A 26,356-nucleotide genomic window follows, 5' to 3' on the forward strand; every position below is an offset into this window, starting at 1 on the left:
TAACATCTTTTAATGGGTTTAAATATTTAGAGAGATTTGAATGATCTGTCCTGTCTTTTCTTAAGATATTGAAACAACGACTTTAGAAAGATCTTTTGCCGACTTTTCTTGTCCATTTTGTATCGTTGATAGCAACAGTTGCTTTTCGTACCCAGTTCATTAAACAGCGTGAATATAAACCAAAAGCCAAAAATTGGAGTTTTAATATTTAACTTAAAATAACAATGATAGTAATAATTTTGTTGCCATGTTTCTGTTGTTTTTTTTATGCAGCCATTTTGAAAAACCTGCTCACTTTCATTACATTGTATCATGAGGTTTTGTGTGCTGTTGTGTCTTTTCTGGAACCGCAGATGCAGAGCAGCAAAGACAGGCGGGTCTGTCTCCCCTACACTAATATATTCATTACAGTCATTAACCTTTCGGCTGCACAGCCCCCTTATCTAATTATCCACGAACACAATACAACACACACACACACACACACACACACATACACACACACACACACACACACACACACACACACGCACACATCTCTCAGATGCTTCTCCCCACACTCCACCTCCGCTACTCCACATGTTGTTTGACAAATGAGTGGTCTCGCCTCATCAAGCACATGACAATGTAAACAGATGGGAGGTGGAGACGTGGACCCGTGCCAGCTCTAAACACTCACACACACACACACACACGCACACACACACACACACACACACACACACACACACACACACACACACACACACACACACACACACACACACACACACACACACACACACACACACACACACACACACACACACACACACACACACACACACACACACACACACAAACACACGCAAACACACATATACACACACACCACACGCACAGCCTGGTGCACAAAATCCGACATATGTTGCAAACAGCTCTGCTTGAAGACACTTCCAGACGCTCGGGGAGTATGGCTAACAGGAGGGTCTTTTAGAGCAGCAGCCAAGGAGAAATTATCTGATTTATTGATTTTGCTACTCCTTTGTGCTTTTAATGGGGGCAGGCAGGCAGGCAGACAGAACGACAGGCAGACAATGAAATCTAATAACATCAGATCCACGAGTCACAGTGCAGCAGTCGTAGGATTTAATAAAGTCAAACCAATGCTTTTACAACGAGTGCACTTTTATGAGTCCTACCGCTCAAACATTTGTCTATTTCTTTTAGTTTTCCCTTTACTGACTCCATCTTTGACCTAACTGCATTTCTCATGAAATGTTGCTCGGCTGATCTCTTAGATTTAACCCATAGTATTCTCACGCCAGTTCCATTAATGGTGGTTGTGATGACAGATATTTTAAAGATGACCTACATTTTTTTTTAAATCTGTGCTGCAAAGACAAATCATTGTTTACCAATTAGACCCATAATGTCACAAAATATTTGACTGTGTCTACATATATAATGATATGGTTTTGCTGGTGTCCTTTAACCAACACTACAAAGCCTGTGACACAGTTAGAAGAGTGGGTCATTTGTCAATCTGAATGTTGCAGGTTTGATCCCCTATAAGTTCACATGTTGAAGTGTCCTTGATAAAGACACTTAACCCCAAACTGATACCAATGGATGGACTAACCACATTGCATGGAAGAATGTGATTAACAATGTAAAGCGCTTTAGGGCCAGCTCATGTACTAGAAATGTGCCGTTGAAGTGAAATCCATTTAAGAGCAACAAAAAAAACAAAAAACCCAAGGCAAGACATGGGATGTCATGGCACAAAGGTACAATGACAATCTGGCACAAAAATATGAGGGAATGGCATTTATATACTCTGGGGAGGGCAAGACACAGAAGAGGACCTTACAACCACAAAAACAACCTCCAATTAAACAGAAATGTTGGTGACACATTAAAGGCAAAGTTGCTCATATTTCTGCCAATTTAACCTGCAATAGAAGTGCACTTTAAAATGGCATCACTTCTGATTATGACAACAACACTTACTACTTTAAATGCATTTTATAAATAAAATCAGGGAATCTGGAGATTTGTCCTGTCAGTTCTTTATCATATACTAGATAATAATTTATTTTATTTACAAGTGGTTTTACAACCATTTCTGTCATGGTCCCTGTTTGTCTCTGGTGTTTTTTTTTGGTTGGTTTTTTTTTGTGAGATTGTGACTCACTTGTTTCAGACTCTTTCTCTTCCCTTCCTCATGTTCGATTGTTGTTCTCCTTCCTGATGCCGTTCACCTTTCAGTGAGTGATTATTGTCACCTGGTGAATGTAATATATACCGGTAATGGTCTTTTCTTGCACCCTCTATTTGCTGGTCCAAGAACTGTCTGCATTCCAATGTCTCAGTCCTCCTGTGCTTCGCCACTTCACGGTCGTTTTGTAGATATTGTTGCGCCCCTTGAACTTTTAGAGTTTTGGTTTCCACCTTTTAGCAATAAAATGGGTTTCTTTAACACTGGTGGTGTCAGGCAACTTGAGTCCATGTCTCCCCAACCCAAATGTGACACCCCTTCTTATTTTTTGTTTGAACTAACTTCTTAGGTTTTTATCTCAAATTTCCTGAATAGATCTTTTTGCAATGTGTTTGCATTCACAGTACATCTTTATTGAGGCTTCAAACAGACACAGCAAATTTCACATACATCACAACATGACTTCCATGCAGAAAAAGAGCTTGGTGTGTGAAAATAAATAGCCATACTACAATTTCTCAGCCATTTAAACCTTTGTATTTAAGATCAAAAGCCAGTGCTGATAGTAATATAAGACATCACAAAACAACTGTGGTCATCTAAAAATAAATTCAGAAAGCTTCAAATCATGTTTCTACATAGTATCTGATGGTGTTTAAATTTCCCCAAGGGGATTAATAAAGTATGATTCTTCTTCTTCTTAAAGGCAGTTTTGTTTTTGTTAATACTTCCAGAAAATAAAATGTAATCATTCAAAAAGAGGTAACAATGAAGGCACAAGTGATACTGCTCACATCACAAGTGGGAATAGATTTTTTTAACTTTTTCACAATTGTCCTGTCTCAGTGTTGAGTTCATGTGGACGTGGCTTCATGCTGAAAAATGAGTATCGTAGTTAATTCATTCAATCTGGTTATTCACTGGGTTTTCCCCACACACTGCTATTTATATGTATAAACCAGGAGTGTCAAACATGTTGCCCAAGAAAAAGCATGCAAAAGGGTCCAGTCCAATTGCAATTACTGCAAACTTTCAATTAAGTAACTGATGTTCCTGTTTTCTCCACTGGGGGTCGCCCTGTTCCAATAACAATAGAGGTTGCAACTTGATAGAAACCCAGAAATCTTTGGGAATCTTAGGTTGTTCAGTGTCAATTTTGTCAAAGCAAAATACTTTTAAATGTTTGTTTTAATGATGTAACTGTACTTTTTTCTTCTTCATTAAAACAAACAGGAGGGGTTGGAGATGCCGGCTTCTTTTTTAAATCGTTAAAATTAGTTTACTGCTCTCTTGAGCTGAGTGTGGCACTCCTGGTGTCGACCATATGCACACATTGAGTTGTGAAATAGCGACAAAAAGAAAAAGCAAGCCGCCAAACGGACAACTGACTCCCATGTAATCTGAGGATAAAAAGGCAAGTGTGCTTCACTTCCTGTATGCTTACCTTTGTCTCGTTCCACACATTAGATTGGACTAGTCATCCGAAGGATGCAGAAAGTGAAACCTCTGTGCATTGCATACAGTTATAAAGAGTAATACATCATACAAAGCCATCATCTGGCAAGTGACAAAATAAATGTAACACTGATGTGGTATTATTAAGATCAACAACAACAACAAAAAAAAAGGCTGAACAGTTATTGTTGTAGAAAGCCTTTTCAGTGCCTCGACGCTGACGAAATACACCTTCTGACTCACATTTTGATTCTTTTCAGACTCCCAACGTGCTGCAGGTAAGATTCCTGCGTGTCCACTCACTTCAGAACCTGATAAAAATAAACCTTCTCCTTCTTAGATTCTCACATGTTCCACACTTTCTAAAGCCAATTCCGTCCGTCCTATTGTGTGCAATTATTTGCTACATCCCATTCAAATAGCACCTTTTCAGACACACACTTCTTCTCCTCCTCCTTGACATTTTACACTTTCACAAACCTCCTCTCGTCATTATTTGCTTACTTCAAATATGTTAAAAGAACATTTGCAGAAGGTATGAAATAGCACAATAAATTCCACATGAAAAAGGTTCTTACAAACTCCCACATCTTCTCAAATTTCGTGGCTGAGTGGCAGCGTAAACCATTGTGTGAATAACGTTCAGAAGACGGGGAGCCGTGGAGATCTCTGTATGAACCTCATGTCTCTTCTTTGGTTATGTAAACCACATTCAGAACACTTTTGGAGGTTTCCTTTGCTATTTCATGATATATTATACTTGAGTTCGTATTGAGTCAGATGTGGAGGTTCAGCTCTGATGGTTGTTCAGGTGCAGCAGTTGAAGTTTGGCTTTTTTCGGGGAGCGCTCAGACTGGTCAGCGACTGATAAAGCCTCTTTTCCTCAAATGTCGTCTGCTTCGTGACCTGCCTGCGACGTGAAATAGAGGAAAGAGTGGGTAGAATGAGGAAATAAGACCTGGGTTGTTGCCGTTTTCAACAGTTCTGTCCACCTGGAGGAGCTTCTATCGAACGAAGGAGGGGTCTGAGGCGTTCATGATAATTACGTCATGCTTATTTTAGAATTTCTGTTGTCACAAGGCAAACTTTTTATCATGCATGGACAAATATAACAAGAGCTTTGTTGCATGTTTGTCTTTTCAACACAAGTACAAAAGCACTGAGTTATGATTAACAATCACAGATACCTCTAAGAAAAATTATTTTCGCAATAAATGTATTCAAACAATAAAAACATCCAACTGTTAAATACATGAACTAAAAATTTTTTTTTTAAATTTAGTTTTTTACTTAATTTTTTTTTTCAATTATAAGCCATTTAAAACAAAAATAAAGCATTTTGAAACATTAGAATATTCTAAAAGATCGGACCTTTTTACATTCCTGTAAACAAGGCTTCACATGTTTAATTTTATATGAGATAAGAAGAAAAGACAAATGTATTAACATTTCAATGATAGCCAATGTTTTGTGATGCATCTGCAATAAGCAACTGTTTAGTTTCTGCTGCACAATGTGCTTTCACATTTTTGAAATTGGTAATAGACGTCTTTTATTTTATTTATGTCTATTTTGCTCATCTACTAAACGAATGACAAATGGCAATGACCCCACACTTGCAGCTCCCATCTCTTGAGGCATGGTGCTGAAATATTAACTAAATATAAAAACTATCAAAACATGTTTGTGAAAACATGAAACTTTCCACTACCTATATTTTTTTTTTTCAAAATGTTCCCGTGAATCATGAAGACTTATTGTGAGGCTGCAGAATCTCACCTGGCCAGATGTAGCACAGCTTCCAGGATGTTGGAACCGTCTTTGGCGCTAGTTTCACAGAACAGGGTGTTGTATGTCTGTCCAGTGAAGACAGGAAAGTCATTTTCCATTCATGATGAACATGAAATAAAGGTGTTTAGAACCAGGTCTGTTTAAACAATTCGGTTTGGAGCATTTATGCACAATTACTGATCAATCAAATGCCCTTCATCTCTTTCACTGCTGTCCTCTCACCGCTGACATGATTTGGCATGGGTGATTCTCACAATCATAAATCCTGTTATCACGGCTAAAAACTGAGAAAACTACCAAACAGCAAAGACATGGAATTCCTCAGTACATCTGTCAAATCACAGAAAAAAAATCACCAGGGTCTTCAACAACATGAGTCATGATACTCAAAGTTAAATTCAATTCACTTGTAAATGGGCCACTGTGAAATGTATTTTATTTGTAATTACCATCGCTAGTTTTTCGCCATAGCTGGTTGGAACACTGTTGACCGCTTCCTGTCTGAGGTCACACTTATTACCCACAAGCATGATGGGAACGTCCTCATGGGAGACATCCTGTTGAGCAAAAGAGGTAAGACTAGTGTTTTAAAAAAGCCCTCTTTAATATAATCTGGGATAAGATACATGCTTGACTGCACAACATCCAAAAACTTACATAGCTGCTGCATGTAAAAAGAGAGACAAAAAAAACCAAGTGAAATAATTTAGTTTGACATTGCATTGCAACGTCTCACTCCTAACATTTTACATGATCACAAATACTGTCAAGATAAATCTGGCAGCCACTTAATCAGGTAGACTGGTACTTGTAATTCAATTAAATATAAAAGAGCTGGCATAAATCTTCTGTTTGAAATTCAATAAAATCTGTATGACGTCTAAAGAGAAATTGAATGAAACTTCATGTTGCAAGGCTTGCTGTCATGTTTAACTAGAGTGCAGTGAGTGGAGGGTTTTTTTCCCCTAACATGTTGGACAATCAATGGAATTGAAAAGGAAAGAGAATGATAAACCCTTTTCAAAAAAAAGTGTGATCTCTTTTGATGTTCTCGTGTGTCAGATTGTAAGTACGCAGAGTGAAATGAGTCACCTCGATCATGTCCACCCATTCTCTGACGTTAAGAAAGCTACGCTCACAGGTGACGTCATACAGCAGCAGCACGCCGTCCGCCCGCCGGAAATATGACTTTGCAATGCTGCGAAATCTGCCGGGACAAAGGAACATGACACTAAATGAATGCAAACATATACAGTAGACATTTAAAAAAAATTTCCAAACAGGTTGGATGTATACAGTTTTTGTTTTTTGGGTTTGTTTTTTTTTATCCCACTCATGTAATTCTAATAACCAGGACACACCTCTCTTGCCCTGCAGTGTCCCACAGTTGTAACAAGACGGGTTCTCCATCCACGATCAGTGTCTTCATATGAAAATCCACTCCTGAACACACAAAGCAAACGCAAAAGTTCAGATAAACACACACTATAAAGTGGCGAGACCTAACTCCATGCAACTGTGCGCAGAAATTAATTGATAATTCCCAACAACTTTCCACACTTCTTGTGGAACATTAACTGGAGTGCGATTAGTCACACGGGAGGAAACGCCACATTAAAATACTGAAGCTTCTGCAGCTGAGTTTTGTTCACGCAGCTCACCCAGAGTGGCATTGGAGTTCATTTTGAATTCATTCTTGCACAGGCGAATCAGGAAGCTGGATTTTCCCACAGCGGCATCTCCTGCTAACACGATCCTGTAGGCCATCTCCGACGTCATGTAGCCCAGGTCATCGCTGTCTTTGTCATTCTGGAACGGACGCAGAACCACAAAGACTGAGGAACATGTAACCTGGTCCTGCACACTGAGTTGAATGCGTTTTCTTTCCCCAGCATTCTGTGCTGTTGTTAGTAGTATATTTGTTGGTGTTCGGCTGTACTTCATCGTGAGTGTTATTATGAGGCAGATAGAGAAAAGAGTATAAACAGCTAAATACAAATGGTTAAATACACGTATGGAATGATTCATTTGTAAAGTTTGTGTCTTGTGCACAACGATTATTATAACCTTCTCCCTCATTTTGCCGGGCTAAAAGCTTGGATCTCTGGAAATTCCCTTTTCATTGCACACCTTGCTCATGGAACAATTTGCAAAATGGTCTTTCTTTAAAAATCGTTTTGATATCATATTGTGAATACGTTGTTTTTTTTTTCTTTTCTTGACAGCAGTGTGTGTCTGAATAAGTTATATTAATGGTTGCTGCCTTGGCCAGGTTCATCCTAGATTTTTCTCTTATTCTATTTGGCAATCTTGTAAATCTGCAGAATATCATGAAAAAAAACGTTATCATATTGTAAACTACAAGTCTGAAAGGAGCACAATGAAAACAAGAATATTTAATGATTTTTTTTTTTTTACAAATAGGAATGACAATATCAGCAGAATTATTAAAAAAAATCTGATTCAGCCATGAACACAAATGTGGTGTTTGCAACATGTTCATGAATCAATCAAGCTACCCCACACTATGTTGTCGGAACAAACTCCAGTTTGTAACCCTCGCTGTAAATCATCTCTTACCCGAACATTGATGGCGGAGAGAGCTTTCTTCATTTTGGGAGCGGGAGGCGTGGAGACATTCACCGATTCATTGGGCTTCCAGTCCTGAACTGAGCTGCTGTCCGACCCAATGGCAGACTCCCCGTCCTGCATCTCTGCTGTCTGTGATGCAACCGACATCACATCACATCACATCGCATCCCATCACAGCACATCACATTACAATCCATCCGGGTCAACAACAGTGTTCGAGTGAAAGTCTGCATGAGCAACAGTTTGCAGGCTGGAAAGAACCAGCTGATTGATTTCTGGCAAGTAAGGTTTTGTCATGATTGTTACTGTAATATTGCATTATCTTAAATAAATTAGTATGTGAGCCAAATAGTGTCATTTAACATACACAAAAAACAACAATATATAAATCTTAGCTATGTAACAAATACTAGAGTGATTGTTTTATTTGGCAGGTTTTGCTGGTGATTCACATAAAAACACAGGACACCATGAAAAACAGCAGATACTGTAAATATAGAAATCCGTTAGTATTCTACTTCTAAAATGAGTAAGTCTCATATGGTGACACTAAACTACGAAAGAGCCAATATCTCACCTCCATATCAAGTTTTTCTTCCATTATGAGGCGTTTTTTGCCGTGAACCTCTTTCTTTCCCTCCTTTGCCTCCTCCTCTGCTTCCTCTCCTTCTGTATCGTCCGGTTCTTCTTGACCTTTGACGTCGTGGTCTGAGTCGAAGCCTCCGTGTGACCCTCTCAGTGTCGACAGGCCGCTGTCCACGTAGATCTCGGGCAGACTGTCCTCCTCACAGTCGCTGCTGCCCCGGCGCTTCATGCCTGGGTCACACATGGCCAAGGCCAGGGTGTCACAGCTGGGCCGGCGAGCGTACAGGGGGTAATCGTCTGTGCGTGGGCAGAATCTGAGGAGGATGGAATAAAGAAAAAGAAGTTATAGAATAGAATAGAATAGAATAGAATAGAATAGAATAGAATAGAATAGAGTATTAATATGTACAAAGCTTTACACTCACTATAAGCACAAAAATTTAATGAACCAAAAGACAGCAAACACTATTTACAGGGAGGAGTTATAGACTCTTATTGCCACAGGAGGAAGGATCTTGAAATGACTGTGTTGTATTTGGTGTTATGCAAAGGAAATAGAGCCGAAATGGATTTGAAAAGTGTAAAGTGATTTTTCAGAGCAGACCTGGGCATTGTATGACACATTGACCTCAAGAAGTCTTGAACATTCATGACCATGGTGTTTTTTGTTTATCGATGTTCCTTCCTTGAATGACTTTTGACAGATACTGACCACAACAGACTGAAAACGCCCAACAAGCACTCGTCTAAATACCACAGATCCTTCTACCTGTCCAATTTTCTTTCTGACACATCAACTCTGAACTAACAAAAACTTATATAGGAGAGCTGATACATCCTTGTGTATCCTTAAAAAAAACCCAACCCAGATCACTTGTTTTTAAAAACCACACCATCATGTGAGTCAGCATCTTAACACGACAGCGAGTGCAGCACCTTAAACAAATATTTCACAGCAGTTCTGCGAAAACCGCTCAGTGGAGTGTCACTGTGTATTTAAGTAAGATCCACTCTGCACTGGCAAACAGCTCAAAAACCTGTTGAGCAGAAAACTCCAACTAAACATACAAAACTTCTCATACCGCGGGTCAAAAAGAAAACCTGCAGATCTCACCTGTCCATTAGTGCATAAGGTGATGAGTAGCAAATGCTTTTGCTTCTGTTTCTTGCCTTCATTTCTCCTGGTGAGCCATTGCTCCCAGGCTGTAAAATACAGTGGGGTTAATAGAAAACACAAAATATTCACTGTTGCTATCAGCTGCTCCCTTTGCAAGGGTGGTAATTGTATTAAGGATAATACAACATTCTAAGGTGAAGAAATGCACTTTACATGCACTTTAAAACATCATGCAGAATTACAATCAGTGTTATAAGTCATTAATAATTCCAGTTTTCTATGACAGAGGTTTTAAGCCGTTTCCTTTTAAATGTGCACTTTTACCCGTGAAACTCTTTCCAGGGTTGTCCTCAGAGTGTCGTTGGTGTCATGAAGCTTCCTGTTGGCTGTTCTGTCCACACACCCAACAAACATCTTTTAAATATTTGATATCGGTATAAAATATACCAAATATAAATTTTAGGTGAGCGAATTATTCGATCACTTACTGCAGAATCTCGATTTGACTCTCCAGGACGTCTCGTTCATCAGCAAACTCCTTCATGAGCTCTTCATCTCTGCAACAAAACACAGTAAAAATAAATAAATATTGGTAATCAAATTCACAGTGAATCTTTTCTTTGCAATGCTATTTTTGTCTGCGTTGATACACCAGATTAGTAATAAAACATTTATATATAAAGCATTTACATTTGAAAACTATAATTTGGAAGGATTTTTATTTTTGAAACAGGAAGTATCGGATTGATTATTTATATAACTTGATTACTCTTTAAACTTTTTCCAGGTTCAGTATTGATAACTGTCACTGTCACTTGCTTTGATCGTTTCACTGTAACTGAATTGTCATCGACAGAGGTTAAAAGAAGTAAGACGCTAATACAAATAATTGTGTTCAAAGTAAAATAAAATAAAAGTAAAAATAAACAAGTCACCTGAAATAAATATTCATTAAACCCCAGATACCTAAAACGTCTCCGTGAATACATTAAAAATGTATAAATATTTTGACTTGAAGAAAGTGACTTTCTGCAACACTTATAATATATAAACTATTTTGTGAAATGTAAGTGTTACCTTGTGCATCGTATAGCATAGTATTGCATTTAGTGTTGATCAAATTGTGACTTCATGGTGTATTCTAAATAAAAAAAAAAAAAAAGGTTCACATACATACATATTAACATACAAACTATCATCCAATCTTTAAAAACTGGGTCATATTTTTCTCTTCTTATCCAGCGGTGACCTCGATCGGTGGCAGACACAACATCTCATTTATTAACACATGATGCCACGAAGAAGAACAAACACCAGTGTGAACATGACGAGCAGTGTCTGGCTCTGTTGCTCCTGTTGCTAAGCAACGTTACTGGAGAAGTTATTGTGTGTGTGAAGTCACTCCAGGATATCCTGTTTCAACAGTGACAAAACATGGAAAAAAAAAAAAACCCTGGGGATCGAACGCACTGAACCAACCAGAGAGGAGGCGTGGCCTCCACCTCGCTGCAACAGAACTTCTCAATGGTGCATTCAGGCGAGATTTATAGGATTGATTTGGAATATAAGCTTCTTTTAGCAGATTTGTTTTCAGTGTTATTATACAGAGCGCAAGTGTCTTCTAAAGTTTCCATTCCAGATGGAGGAAAAAGAGAAGTCGGTCAAAGAAACCTGCTCTGCAACTTTTCATCATCAGCAATTCTGAAAGTACAGTGAACAGTGAACAGTGGGATGGCTGTTCAGCCTTATGCAATAATGCCTTCTTATTTTTACTGGGAAAATTCTAAATGTCATCCCAAACATGTGATCAGATATGATATCATGCAACCAAAAAAAAAACCCCGGACTAATGAGGTGTGACGTAAATTCAAATGCATCTTGCAGACAGCGAACAGCTTGAAGGTCAACCCGTTGAGCATGAGATGAGTCAAAGTAAATCGAGTCAAATCAGTCAAAATGTTATGCAAACTATGTTTAATTGTCACCTTTCAGAGTTGATGCTTTGATCAGTCAGCTCCATCTTGAGTGAGTCCATCTCACTCTGCAGGCAGGCCACTTTAGTCTGAGACCTCAGCACCTCCTGTTTCAGCCGCTGGTTGTCCTGCAAGAGAAAAACAACAAGCAACACCGAGGATGATGAGAATGACGCTCAAAAGCCATTGAAACAGAAGTGGAGAGTTACAGAGTTGAGGTATAATTCAGCCCACCAGTGTTAGCTCGTTGATCTTTTTCCTCAGAGCTGGACTCTCGTCTTTCACTGTGATGGTTTTGTACTTCTCTTCGATCTGAAGGACACAGATTATTCAACTTTCAGCTATAAGACCGTACTCAGACCAGACGTAAATCATTTTCTCAACATAGATTTTGCTTTTTCTGAATTAAATATAATAACAATACGTATTGAAAACTTCATTTTTATCATTTTAAGATCATAGGTTACTCAGAAAAGATTTTTACCATTTGCCAGAATCTTTTAACCAGATAACCACAGAACCGGCTTTATGATGCTTGCCGCATTGATTCATCTGATTAAAAGTAGTTCATTGTGTTTTAAACCTAAGCAGACAGGACGTGTCTGTTTCTATAAAAGTGAGGTCAAGCAGTATTACGGGCCTTTCCTGGTATTTTTTAAGAGCTTTGAACACAAATATGTTTTTCCATGAAAAACTGTCTTGTCAATTACATCCACCTTCTATATCCCTTCATTGAATTTAGGACTGTGGGGGTCTGCAGCTGAATACTATGAAAAAAAAAAGCCCACACATGCACAGGGGGAAAAGAAATGCAAACCAAGAAAGACCTCCAGACGATCTGCAAATCACAGAGGTCTGTGCTAATAAAATTACCATCTGCATCTTCTGGATCTTACACTGCAGCTCACACACTTCAGTCTCATAACTTCTTCTTAACTCATTCAGGGCGGCTTCTGTTCGTCTCTTCTCCTGGAAAAAACACATGAAAACATGCCTAAATACATTAGAGAAGGGTAGGAGTCTATTATTGAGCATGCATATGTGTGTGCTTTCATACTTCCACACATTGTTCTATGATATTCTGAGCATAATTTGAAAACATTATATTGATCGGTGGTAAAATCAGTCATTGGTTGTTTTTTTTAATATCCAAGATATGATACCGGGTTGTTTCTAATTTTTGTTAAATATAAAAGATAACCACAAGTTTTCAAGTGTTGTTTCTAAAGCAACCAGTGATATATATGACTAAGCTAGAGTAATTTGTTTCATAACCCAAACGTAGATAAGAAGCAGATTTTCTCTGCTAAAAGAAAACAATTACACTGTAAGAAAGAGCAGATCAAAAAGCCTAACGTTTAAAACTGTGGGCATATTCAGTAGCAACATAGGATTTCACAGGAAGAGAAATCGATTAAATTGTGTAAACTGCACTCGAATGTATTGTAGTGTGAGTGTCACTATACTTTCCAAAAATAAATCCCTCGTCCGCAGGTGTCAAGACATGAGGGTGTGTCCACATACTGTATATTAGAGATTCAGGCCTCGAATTCTGTGTGCCTTTCTTAGACTGAACAAACACCAGCTACCGACTTAACTCATTCACTGGAGAACACTTGCATAACCGTATGCACACAAGCAGTGATAAGACAGAGTCAATAGTCCGGTGCACATTTTTAAAGAAGTTTCCAGACTCTTTTAGGCTCTTTTACTTAAATAAATGTGACAGCATGATAGCAAATCCTTGTAATCTGCACTATTCTGACACTGGTGCTCTTTGTAATTCAAATTTTCATGTAATCAAAAGCTAACTGCTTATATCACGATGTTGATATACACAACACACTGTTTGAGCTCTTTCAATGGATTCTGGGAAATATCACCAGATTTCATGAAACTCACATAACAGTTCTTAATTCCTGTGCAGGTGCAACGCACAGCGGTCCTGTCACTTCTACACTCTCAGTATATCAACAAAAACTACAAACAATTACAGGTCATATGCTGAGCTCCTATGTTATTGCTTTTCATGACATATGCAATCATTTTTAATAAGAATAAAAACAAAAAGGCTGGGAATATTTCTGTTTAGATGTAATACGTCTGTAATATATGGATGTTCACAGTATAAAACAAATCATGGGAAACAATAAGTTGTAATAGGATTATAAATGACACGTGCCTGTGTATTTCTCTGTGACAGAAATAATTATGATTCAAGACTTTAAGTAAAGTTGCAGTTACACGTTTCAGCTACATTGTATCAAATTATGAATCTCTCCATCGGTTTATCGATCTCATTGTAGTCACACAAAATATTTCACTCGCTCACATAAACACCTTCGCTCTGAACGGAAAGTTTTTTTGTAAACTGTGTGATCAGTGAAGTCAGCAAGCACTTTATTCTCTCTCAAGAGTTATCCACATACAGCTCGTCCTAATCAATGGAAACGCATACAGCGTCATCATTTTAAACTGTAGGATAATAGAAGCTCCAGCACCTCCAGCTGTTTTCTGTCAGAGTGGTGAAATCCAACTGATGTGTCTGAGGGTGGATGTGTGAAACGGCAGCTTGTGTTTGTTTGACATGAGGGAAGAACTGACCAAACACACAGTGCTTATCGCTTAGCAGCGGACAAACACAACCTAACACCTCGTCTGACCAGGTGTGAATTAAAACAACTTTATGAAATATTGTGCAGTGATGGGGTCGTCTGAGTTAGGCCCACCTGCTCTCGTGTTTTTCTCTCCGCGGCATGAATGCGTTGGTCCATCTCCTCCTCCATCTCACCGAGCTGCATTGATGCTTGGTCCTGCGCACTGCAAAACAGTCGTCATCCTCACCTCATTGTTCTCAACGTGAAGACACTCACTCATGCTGATCGGGTAAATAACTACCTGTACTATTCTATTGTCTGTGATCTGCTGGCCATGCAATGGAAATACTTCTTCACGAAGTTTAGGAAATTCAACACAAATTTTGAAGAATAGTCTTTCAATTATTGCATTGATGAACAATTTCTCTGGGAAGTGCACTTTATGGATAAATATGATTCCTGCTGGATATTGACATGGCAAAACAAAAATAATAAACAAGCAGATGTGGTTGTGACATGCAGATTACGTACAGTACATCACCACAGAGTAAAATGTTATTGTCGGTATACAGGTGTCACGTACATACTGATTGTAAGTATAAAAATTGTATGATCTACGTATTTTATTGGCAAATATTGGAAGGCAACCCAGGAAAACCTTGATCTTTGACATTTCGGTGTGTTTATTTGTATGTGTGCGTGTATTCGCGTGCGTGTTGCTCACCGTTTGATGGCGAGTGCCAGGTTTTCCATCTCCGAGTTCTGCTGTTTGATCTCTTTGGTGAAGTTCAGGATGACTTTCTCAAACTGTGGGATCAGCCTGGGCTCCGTCAGACTGATGTTCTGGTACAACGTCGAAGCCTGTTCATTTCTGGAGAAACATCAGCACGTCCAATGTCAGCTCTGCTGTTTAAAGTGTTTTAAGACTGAAGTCTGATGTATTCATTCATTCATCAATTCATTCATTCATTCATTCATTCATTCATTCATTCATTCATTCATTCGCTGAATCTTGGGTTGTGGTCACTGCATGTCCATTGCAGTTTTAATGAATTGCTGATGTATTGACTAATGACTGATTTACCTTGAAATATTGTCAGGATAAAAAAAACAGAATTGACCAAAAGTGATCAGCATTAGTCCAGCAGTAAAGATTTTCATTCACATATTCATGTCAGTGTCAGTATATATTTGAGAAATGATCTTCTATTGAGCGAAGGAACCTTGGGCGACTTTTACCCTGTTTCATTTTTCACACATGGATTGTTTCTGTAGTTTTCTGATAAAACATGCTGCTCTCATTATGTAACATTTTCCTGTCAGTTTAAAGTCATGACGAAGTGTCCTTCAATACACAGTGATGGTAAGTGGGTCATAATAGTGAGCAATGCGTGTTTGCCCTCTGATGGGTGGGCTAATTGTAATCCTGAGCAAATAGACACTGCAGCGTGTGTGTCAACAGCTCGCGGTGACTCATTGTCATGCAATGTCGCACTAACAGAACACAAACAATTCAAACCCTAAAAGGTAACATACTGTGAACACAGAAGTCATGAGTGAAATTAAATCCTCAGTAAAACACAAACATTTCATCCACTTCATATAATCTGGGGTTCGGTGGGGTTGAAGCAAATCTGATCTGACAAGTGTGCAAAAGGAAGAGGGAGGATACCCCCTCGACAGATCGTTAGTCCGTCACCACGCAAACACAGAGACAGTCACGCATACACACAAACATTATACACAGACAAACAGTTTAGAGGCACCAGTTGACCCAACATGTCTTTGAACTGTCGCAGGAAGCCAGATTACTGTATGTGAAGAAAAATCTTTCAGACAGATTGAAATTATGAAAACTGTACAGAAAAAGGCCCTGAGCCGAGCATCGAACCAGGGCCTTTCTCTATGAAGCATGACACCATGGCAGTCAAACCCAAAACATAACACATGAAGATAATTGTTACTGAGCTCAAATTCAGTATTTTTTCACAATATGTTGTCATTTATTTTTGGCCATGTGTAAAACTTCCACTATGTTTTTCAGTTAACTTACTTTGACTAAGAGCACCCCAGTTCTCTGGATAACATAAAATGTATATTGTGAATCCATATTGATAAAATATAGAACCAAGTGTGTTAATTGAACTGTAATGTATCCCAAAAAATACTGAATCATCGTTCTGTATATTATTTTAAAGCATGAAACAGAAACAACAAACTTGGAAAGGACACCTTATCAATGAATCTCTTCAAAAACACCCTTCCTGAGGGCAATCTGAACCCTCATCACTTAACTGTGTCGGTCAGCTGAGACATGGGGCATTGTAAAACAAGGTTACATCAGCCTTAATCCTCATCAAACTAAGTAGAAGAACACAATCTTTTGAGTTCCTAGTGGCCCTTTTTCGCATTTCCACAAAATATTCTTTTGTCCCCTGAAAAACATAAAGTTGCCTGAAGTGAGTTGGGCGCTGTATTTTGTAAACGATTTTGTCTCAGCTGACTGATGGAACAGCGACGGGAACTGGTCGGAAATAAGAGGAAGCATTTAGCTCGCGCACCGCTGTGACAATCAATGTCCTGATGGCATCGCACAGAGGCGCGAGGACGGATCCCATGTCCGGCCTGGGGCACACACACACACACACACACACACACACCCTTGCATGCTTTGCATTCATGTATAAATTAACGTAAGAACTGCACAGAGGTAGACTCTAAATAATATCTCAAATATAAAGAATGACTTGTCAAACAACATACCTTATATAAATTATAATTTCATTTATTAAAATGTAAATATTACTTTGTCAAACAAAGGATGTTGTATTCGCCACGAAGACTGGGATGCATGATGCTGGATCAGTACAAAGCTGATACGAACTATCCAGCTCTTTAGGATCAATATTGAAGCTGCACATATTTGTTCTGAGGTAACTGGAGTAAAAGGTGAACACTATTAAGTAAAATCATACTTCAATATGTATGCTATTTATATATTATGTTTAAAATTTCATTTACCATTCCATATTATTATGGAATGGTCAATGAAATTTAAAACATCAAATGTTTAGAAATGTACGAGTAATGCAGCCTTGTTGGATTGCACGTCAACAGGAATCCTTATTTAGAGAAGTGTCAAAGCACTATTTGACACATATGTCGAATATATTTGACTAATTCTACAAATGTGAAAAAACACAGATGCAAGAACAGACAAAACAAGACAAACTGACATTTTGGTGTCACTTTGATTTCTGAATTTGTTGACTGTTTTCAAACTTTGTATATATTGTAAACACAAGATAAAATGTAATATACATTTGATTAAGATTGTATATTTAAAGCAAGACCTAAAGTAATCTGTTTTGATGAGGGTGAGATGTTTTGATGATCAAACAACAATAACAACAGCAACCAAGTGGTCAAGCCATTAGGAAGTCAAAGCAGTTATCACCATTAAAAAATGTCACTTGAATAGATAAAATGCATGTAATGTGAACCAAATGTCAAATAAGATCAGATTAATAACTGAACCTTCATTAGTTGCTTCATCAGACACAGTTAACATCAAAACATAAATCACACTGTTTTCGCTGACTGTGTATCTTAGATGTTAATAGCTACTGTCCACACAAAAAATTAAAACAGAAAGTTGACCTCCAACCAGGAAAAACATACAGACGTGACGCTAAAGTTTATAGAGTCAAAGACAAAGGAAATTGGGGGGGGGGGGGAAACAAACTGAGAAAAACAAATATACGTTTGTTTTCCGCTGAAAGAAATAATACAGCTCACTAAAAAGCTAAACTGTACAGCAAATCATGAGAAGAATTGTGATAATATGTGATAATAGTGATTAAATCCATTTTGTGACAAATATAGTCAAACAATAAAAATTTTAGCTGTTCAGAGAATACGTTTTAACATTTGGATTCACAACCACCACCAAATAAAACAAAACACACACATCAGTGTTGGAAAGTGTCACCGGACCCTTTTGTGTGTTTCAATTTCTTTATATGTTATGTAATGAAATTGGGATTTTCCACAATGTAAAGTAGTTTATATGTGCTTCCCACTAAACAGAGTTGTTTATTACAAGATAACACTGCAGGGGGAAAAAGAAGTTGGTTCAAAATGCTTTGGTTAATTATAACCGGTTTCATCCAAATAAGAGTCGGCAAACTACACATCAGGCAGGTTGACCGCAACTGTTTCAATTTGATTGAAGAATGAGTAACTTGTTGCAAGGGTTATGTTTATCAAATATATATTAAGACTATGAAAATTGTCAGTAAGTTCAAATGTTATTTCCATCAAGATTCTAGAAACCTCTCTTGAATGTGCATTTCTACGACACAGTCATTTACGTCTTGTATCATGTATTTTTTTTACATCTGTTAAGTCATTATATGGAGTGGAGTCATTATTTAGGATAAATATTATAATCCTTGTACTATTTTCACCCACCAGTCAGCTCTTAACTTCAAACTACAGCAAGTAAAACTCTTAGTTTCCTGTCTGACACAAAGTAACTACATATAACTACTTCTTTGCTGTGTTTATTTAAATTATTGGATTATTTCATTTGAACTTTAGTGTTTAGTTTTCATTTCACTGTATAATTGTTGTATGTGATGAATAAAGAACTTTAATTTGTTTTTTGCTGCTGCTTTTTTATTCTTTAATCAAATACTTGTACTGTTAGTTGTTGAATTAATGGCCAACGTCCAGTTGACCTAAAATAAGCTGAATAAAATGGAACCAAATCTACTCCAGTATTTGATAATGAGGAGTAACAGGTTCTTATACATTAGTTACGATGTCATTTCAAACTGCACAACACAGGTTGGAGGAGGTGTCACAGGAGGGAAAATACTGAGTATATTGTATATCTTTACCTTAGTCCAAAGTACTTATTTCATTTCATTTTGTAAATGTCTGCTGTGCAATGTTAAATGGTTTGGGTGGTTTCTGTCCCAGTTCATTCATTTTGTTTTTAAAAGCGCTTAACAAACGAATAAATGATGTACCTGTACAGTTTTTGAAGATAATTTGGCCGTCAGTCTCATACTGATACAGACCCAACGTTGAACGCGATCAAATCGTACCTCTCCTTTATTTCCATATTTTACGCGCACCTGCTCTCCCGGTGCGTGCGGCGGCCCGCGGCGCGCGCTCACCTGGGGATGTACTTGGCCTGCTCGCCCAGCCTCCGCTCGAATTTCTCCCAGGCTGCGGACACGTCTCCTCCGTCCGACTCCATGACGTCCTCCCCGTAGCGCTCGTGGAAGCCGCTGATGAACTCCTGCAGGGTGACGGTGCCGTCCTTGTCCGCGTCCAGCCGGTCGAAGATCCGCTCCGCCTCCGCCTCCGACACCTGCAGCTCCGCGCAGATGGTGAGAAACTCGTTCCTCTCGATGCGCCCCGACCCGTCCACGTCGTAGGCGTCAAAGAGGGTGCGCAGCCGGGCCTGCTCCTGTGCGCTCATGCCCTGGATCTGGGGATGTGGTTGGCTGCAGGAAAGAAAGAGGGCGTTTCGGTCAATTTAGTGACAGTCTATGGGACAAAAAAAAAAGAAAGCCCAAAATCCCACAGATCTGAATTTATTCCAAAAGTTTCGAAAGGAATTTAACTCCTGGACTTAGAGCTCCTTAGACCTAGACTCCTAGAGGCAGGATCAATAGCGGTTTGGGCTTCAGGCCAAATTTCACAGTGGCTCAATGGTGTGGGTCAATCTACTTTATGAATGATCAACTACTTTGGAGGATACTTTGGTAAATGACATCATGCCAAAACTGATCAAGCGTTTATGGTATATGTAAGTGCAATAGTCAGCTCCACAAGTAGTTTTGCTTCAACTTTAGTGCATATTTAATCTGATGTTTTGAAGATGTTTAGAAGCCAGAGGAGTTCCAGTTCGAGTCTGGGGTTGGTGTTTTCATCTGCAAAGCCCTGCATGTTCTCCCCTTTTCATGACCTCAGTTTTCTCCAGATTTCCAGAAACGTGCCTTTGAGGTGTGACCCTGAGTGGCCCTCGGGTGTAGGTGTGAGTGTGTCTGATTGTCTTTCTCCCGCTTGCAGTGATGGACTGGATATCTCTTCAGGACGAATCCTGCCTTCACCCATAAGATGAGATCAACTCCCAAGTTGGAGAAGAGGGATGAAGGAAGAACTGCAATATGAAAGCAGATTTACCTAAACTTTGGACCTGGATTCAAAAGTGGATGTGAAGAATTCAAATCTGTAACATCAGCAACACGTCACATGAAGAATCTGCAACACTCCTCAATCTTTCACAGTCAAAAATGGCACATTGTTCTCGCCTGTCTAAACATTATGCAGTTCTCACCTGAATCTGCCATTACTTTATGTACATATGAATACTATAATTAACAATATTACCAAACCTCCTTGTAATCATTATCAGCTGGTACATTTGATTATAACCTAGCTTTGAGCCATTGTTATTACCTCAGCATGTATTATTTTCGAGGGCCGTATTAATCATTACAACAAACAGCAAAAATACTGCATCTGTAGAAAGTCATGTTGGATTACTTTGTAACTGTGACTGAGTATTTTCCTGTTTGTTGCAAGGAAGTACTAAACAGCTGCTGCCTTGACAGCCGTAAGATCTAATATACAAGCTATACAAACACATTTATTGAGTCGTCATATTTGCATCTGTTTTTATTGCTTCATTCAATCCGAAGGTGCTTTTTGTGGATTTGAACTGAAGGGAGTGGTCTGTGTTCAAAACAACTGGAAACTAAGAAACTCCTGATCCTCTGGTTAACCAGCTTGAGATTGCAGAAGATTGTGCAAGTAGAGTGTAGGAACAACGGTATTACAACACAAATCTTCACGACATGAGGGAGAAATGAAAGTCAAGATCCAAATAAATGTTGCATGTGTGTCTGATGAAGAGACTGAAATATTCCACTGACAAAGCCTGTAATTTACTGCTTGGTGTGAAGAAGATGATGTGCGTCATTGGTGGGAAATTAGAGTCAATCACATGACTTTCAATCAATGCATCAATGATCAGCGCTCCACTTGTTAATATTGAAAGAAATAAGAAAGTTCAGTCTGCTATGGAAGCACTGCAGAGTCTGTTTCCTCTTATCTGAAACTACAATGAAGCAGAATGGGGGGTCAGCAAGACCAGATGAGGGTGGTGTATCATACATTCAAACTTAACTGGCATTGTTTTGTAAATACAGAATGAAAGTCACACTGAAATGGGTCACGGTGTGCACAGATCATGGACAGTGCCAGTGATCAAATGGAAGCCTTAAGATTTGCCTGATCTGTAAATGACAAAAACAAAACAAAAAACAGTTTCTAAAATCAGAAGTTGTTGCTTTTATGCGATACAAAGAGGAGTTGTGCCCAGTAGCATTTGGCTTCACCTATTTTTTTTTTTTTTGCAATTCAGTCACATAAAATAAAACTGGGTCACAATTTATTTATAGTGTCATGATCCAAATAAGCCGTTTAGGTTTTTCATATGACGTTAAATATGTGTGGGGGAAAAAAAAACTAACAAAAAACACTAACAAAAATTTCACAGGTCAGCATCATTTCTTTGCTGGTTTAATCTGGTCTGTACTGGTTTAGCCGGTGCTTTATATAGTGTTAAGTTTGTGAACATCCAGTTTAAGGTCAAACCTACCGTAATCCATTATAGAAAAACCCTGCAGGCCAGAGTACTAGAACGGATACACAATGCTTTCACTATGTCATCTGACTTTCAATTTTTTGTACTTACATGTGCATTTTTTTTTAAGTGTCGCCCCGACATCTCTTCACCTCCTCACCTGCATATAACTTGTTCTTTCATCTTTGAACAGCCCTTCTCATTCGAGTCGTTCTCGTTCTCCGCAGCATCCTCTTTTTCTTCCTCACACTGGCTTCTGAAGCCACTGATGAACTCTTCTAACGTCACTGTGCCGTCTTTGTCGACGTCCAGACGGTTGAATATCCGTTCTGCTTCTTGGGAGGGGACGTGGAGCTCCTGGCAGATAATAGAAAATTCATTTTTCTCAATCCGTCCTGAATTATCTACATCGTAGGCATGAAAGAGCAAACTCAGTCGCCTTTGTTCCTCATTACTCATGCCCTTTGTTGACGACATCATTTTGCCGTTGGAACTTAAACAAACAGCACAAGTATTTTCTGTTTTTTTCAGTCAAAAATCAAACGTTGTTTCAGTGTCCATCGAGGTCAGTTGAAAAATAAGTATTCCAACATTCGGATGTAGTTGAGAAATGGAGCCAATGGCGATTTAAATGTCCAAAACAGGTAAATAAATGTTACATTTCCTCCTTGGCTAGAGTCAGAGAAGGTTTGAATCCAGCTGTGAGGTTGAAGCAGGTGAAAAAAATAAACCCTTTTGCTGTGTTTCTGATGAAACTGTTTCAAGAAGTGAGATCCAGGACTGGAATCAGCCTTCCTGCTACCTCAACTTTTATATCCTCTGTGTCTTTTTTTTTTCTTTTTTCCAACCCACCCTCCTGACAAATACACAATTCTTAGGACCCTTGGTGTTGCAAATGTTATTAAACCCATGAAAGAAGAGAAAGTGGAAGTTCACCTCCGGGCAAACCAAAAAGAGGAAAAAAAGAAAAGTTTATTTTTACATTCAATACTAAAATTAGTCTTGCAGACATCATTCAGCACATCATAGTGACATTACAAAGAAAGAAAAACAGTTGAGATATATTTTATACTTATATACTATAATATAGCGCACATCCACTTTTTGCCCTTTGTTTATCATGCGCATGTCAAAGTATTTACATATAGATGTTAGTATGTGGGCATTGAGTTAGTGTGGAGGGTAAACTTTAACAGTGCTGTTAATGTTACTGATCTGTCTTCCTGTGGGGGGATGGAGGCAACCATACAGGTGAAGCACCTTCAACCTGAAAAGACAGAAACATGGAAACAAACCATGAGTGTAAGACTGAGTCAGAACAGGTCTTTATACTTTCTACCGGCACAGCAGAGGAGACGTGTAGACGTGAATTTCCAGTAGTTGCAATTTGTGTCATTTTTGCTGTGATGTGGTTGGCCTTACTATTTTGTCTGACATGTGACTGGTTTTGGTAGACCACTGGCAACCGAGGTCTAAGTTGGAAAACTCTTAATCCCCTTTGGCTATTTTCTTCATTGTTAGACTGCAAGCGTAATCGATATTAACTTCATAAATCTATGAAACCAGATAAAACTGATGAAATAGTCAAACTAAAAACCTATCTTAACGGCATAGAAGTCAGAAGAAGCTGTGATTTTAAACTGAAATAAAAAATAAAAAAACCCCATCATATTTGGCCTCAGGCACCCCAGAGACAAATTGTCTGGACATACAGTCACACTGGGTGGTATTACTTTGCCCTTGAGCACTACTGTGAGGAATTTGGCCACGACTTATTCTTTGACTCCCATATTAAACAAGCCGACCAGCATGTACGTTATAATAACCAGGCTCCATCATATCTTAGAGGTTCTTCCCATATTATCTCATCAGAACAATTCATTCTCAGAGCACTGACTTACTGGAGAGAACCAGAGCTGTTCGCTATCAGTCTCATGTGGATCCGAAACATTTCTATTTGATTACAAATTTATTTGGGGTCACCCTGGACCATTTTCTATTCAAGCTGCTGTAGGTTTAGACCTTTATTGCACTGCACTCCTTCTCCTTCGACCACCCCCGAGTCTGTTTCTGCAAAACTTTCTTCCAGTTTAAATTATGTTTTTTGATTCCTCCTTCATGGTGCTTGCCGATGTGGAAATGTTATATAATATATATAAAGAAGCTGAATTGAATTACATTGATTTAGATTTTTTTTTTTTACTTGAATAGTTTGCCAGTAGGTTAATCCAGTAATTCTAACCACCACTGTATGAATTAAAATAAATAATTATCTTTCTGTTACTAAAAAAACAATGCTGATCTTAGTTACATACAGATGAATCTGACAGTTCAAATTAGCCAAAAGTTGTTAGAGGTTGACTGGGCAACAGGGGTAAATATGATATTAGAGGCTCCACATTTGTAAACATCCAATCGAAATGTACTGTGAAAGGTTTACAAAGACAAAGCTTCATCCTCTTCACACAAGTGACTTTCTACAGTGAAACTTTAAAGTAATTCTGATGGGGTTTTAGCTCTGAAAGCCTGGCAAAGAATCAACTCCAGTTTGAAAATAAACTTTTACTGACTTTGTTCTGCTAATTGTGTGTATTTACCTGTTGCAGTTTCTGCAAAGCTTCAGAACAATGTCTGAGGTGACGTGACAGAAGCTGAGTTTGACAGTATGAAGATGTGAACTGCAGTAATTTGCCAGCAGAGAAACCCTGTAACACAAACCCCGACTGAAATGTGTGATTGCTAGGATTTTAACAGTGCATCAATGAGTACTGTGTGCACTACCCTCTGTTTCCTGTGTGGGTGGAGCTGAGATCCAGCTGCTGAAGTCGTCCGCAGCCCAGAGCGAGAAACTGAATGCCTGCATCTGTTACTGCTGAACAACCACTCAAACCAAGGGATCTGACACGCACGCATGCACACAAACAAACACAAACACAAACACAAACAAACAGACATACACTGTGCTGGAATAAAGCGTGCATATGTATTAAATGAGTGTGAATCATTAACTGTGTGTGTACCTGATACAGGGTGTGTGCTTGCTGATGTTGTGCAGCGTCAGGTCAGTGATTGCAGGACAGGAACTCAGGGTCAAACACTGAAGTTTGACACAGTTCTGGAGCAAATTGTCCACTGAGGCATCATTGATCTCACAAACAACAACAAAAAATATATAATTATATTTTTTGTTGATTTTTAATAGTCATACAGCTGCAATCATATATCTCATACAAAAACCCAAAATCCAACTCACCACCTGCAGCCCAGAGAGATTCAGTGAAATGAGACATTTTAGCTGTGACATCACTGTCAAACTGTGTATGTTGACTTTTGGGACACGTCCAATGTTTAGATGCTGAAGGCCAGGACACATCTAAAAGCAATACACTTCATGGTCAAATCTGTTGTTCAGCTGAAGAGTTTTTCAGCGTGAGAATCCTCCACAGGAAATCATTTTAATCTTTGCCTTGCTAAAGTGTGTTTGAGGCACACAGGATGTAGGATGTAATGCTCTACTCAAAAGGCAAAGCATGCTCATAGTTTGAATAAAGATTATTTTTTTGGAAAACAAAGTACCTTATATACCGTCTGCAGACAGGATGGAGAGAGGAAATGACAGCCAAACACTTCCAACCTGCACAGGCTGAGGAAGAATCGTATGATTAAACCCAGATAACCATAAAAAATATTAATGCCAAATAACATATAGTGTAGAATTACAAAAAAAAAAAAAAGATTTTAAATGAAGTATTATGACCTTCCCATATGTAGTGAAACTCAAGTGTCAGAGAATAAGTGTGGTGTGCTTGAACATCTGAAAATGTTGAGACACTCTTTTTATATTTATGCACCATGTACATGCAAGGTCGAATTTTATTGGATATAATAAACAAATTCTTTCTATGTGGGTGTGGGTTTCCTCCAGGTACTTCAGTTTCCTCCCGCAGTCCAAAAACATGCATGTAAGGTTAATTAATGCCCCTAAATCACCCCTAGATTCACTGGGTTTCAGTCCAACCGAACAAAACAGTAACAATTCAAATGAAAAAGTGATAAAGCCAAGTTCAGATAAATCCAATATCAGAGGATAAATCTGACCTTTCGTGGTGCTTCATGATGAGTTTCTTCAATGGGACATCAGTGATTTTGCAGCCATTCAGGACTATCGATCTCAGGGTTAACCTACAAAAAATAGAAACGTATAAAATCTTCAAATTGTAATGGCAGACAGTACATCCAGCTCTAATTCGATTCAATCATGGCTCAAGATGATGCTGCCAATAACATTTTGCAATAGGCAATACAGTGGACTGGGTTAAGAACACTGAAGCCCGAGTGACTCTCAGGAAGTCTTTTGACACTGGTAGAATTAAACTGCAT

At 38.6% G+C, this 26,356-nt stretch overlaps 1 protein-coding gene across 1 annotated transcript; it reads right to left on the reverse strand.

Annotated features, from left to right (window-relative positions):
- Positions 1-3,863: 3,863 nt before the first annotated feature.
- Positions 3,864-22,547, reverse strand: rasef (RAS and EF-hand domain containing). Its single transcript, XM_080500189.1, has 18 exons — positions 22,137-22,547; positions 19,497-19,829; positions 15,035-15,181; positions 14,443-14,533; positions 12,587-12,682; positions 11,948-12,025; positions 11,726-11,841; positions 10,229-10,297; positions 10,065-10,131; positions 9,738-9,826; positions 8,616-8,937; positions 8,027-8,167; positions 7,108-7,255; positions 6,808-6,889; positions 6,539-6,653; positions 5,896-6,003; positions 5,435-5,511; positions 3,864-4,565 (listed from the first exon to the last, which is right to left on the reverse strand). The coding sequence occupies exons 1-18, from the start codon at positions 22,454-22,456 to the stop codon at positions 4,463-4,465; spliced, it is 2,502 nt and encodes an 833-aa protein (XP_080356315.1). The 5' UTR covers positions 22,457-22,547; the 3' UTR covers positions 3,864-4,462.
- Between the last annotated feature and the right edge of the window lie 3,809 nt (positions 22,548-26,356).

The sequence above is a fragment of the Blennius ocellaris genome (assembly GCF_963422515.1).
Source record: "Blennius ocellaris genome assembly, chromosome: 7".
Classification (NCBI taxonomy): domain Eukaryota; kingdom Metazoa; phylum Chordata; class Actinopteri; order Blenniiformes; family Blenniidae; genus Blennius; species Blennius ocellaris.

Bases quoted from the DNA above. Each gene is read 5' to 3' on its own strand.
- rasef (XM_080500189.1), bottom strand. From the start codon at position 22,456: ATGATGTCGTCAACAAAGGGCATGAGTAATGAGGAACAAAGGCGACTG. The intron at 9,827-10,064 runs GTAAAAGTGCAC...TGTATTTTACAG, and splicing joins CCCTGGAAAGAGTTTCACGG to CCTGGGAGCAATGGCTCACC. The intron at 6,654-6,807 runs GTGTGTCCTGGT...TTGTCCCGGCAG, and splicing joins GACACTGCAGGGCAAGAGAG to ATTTCGCAGCATTGCAAAGT.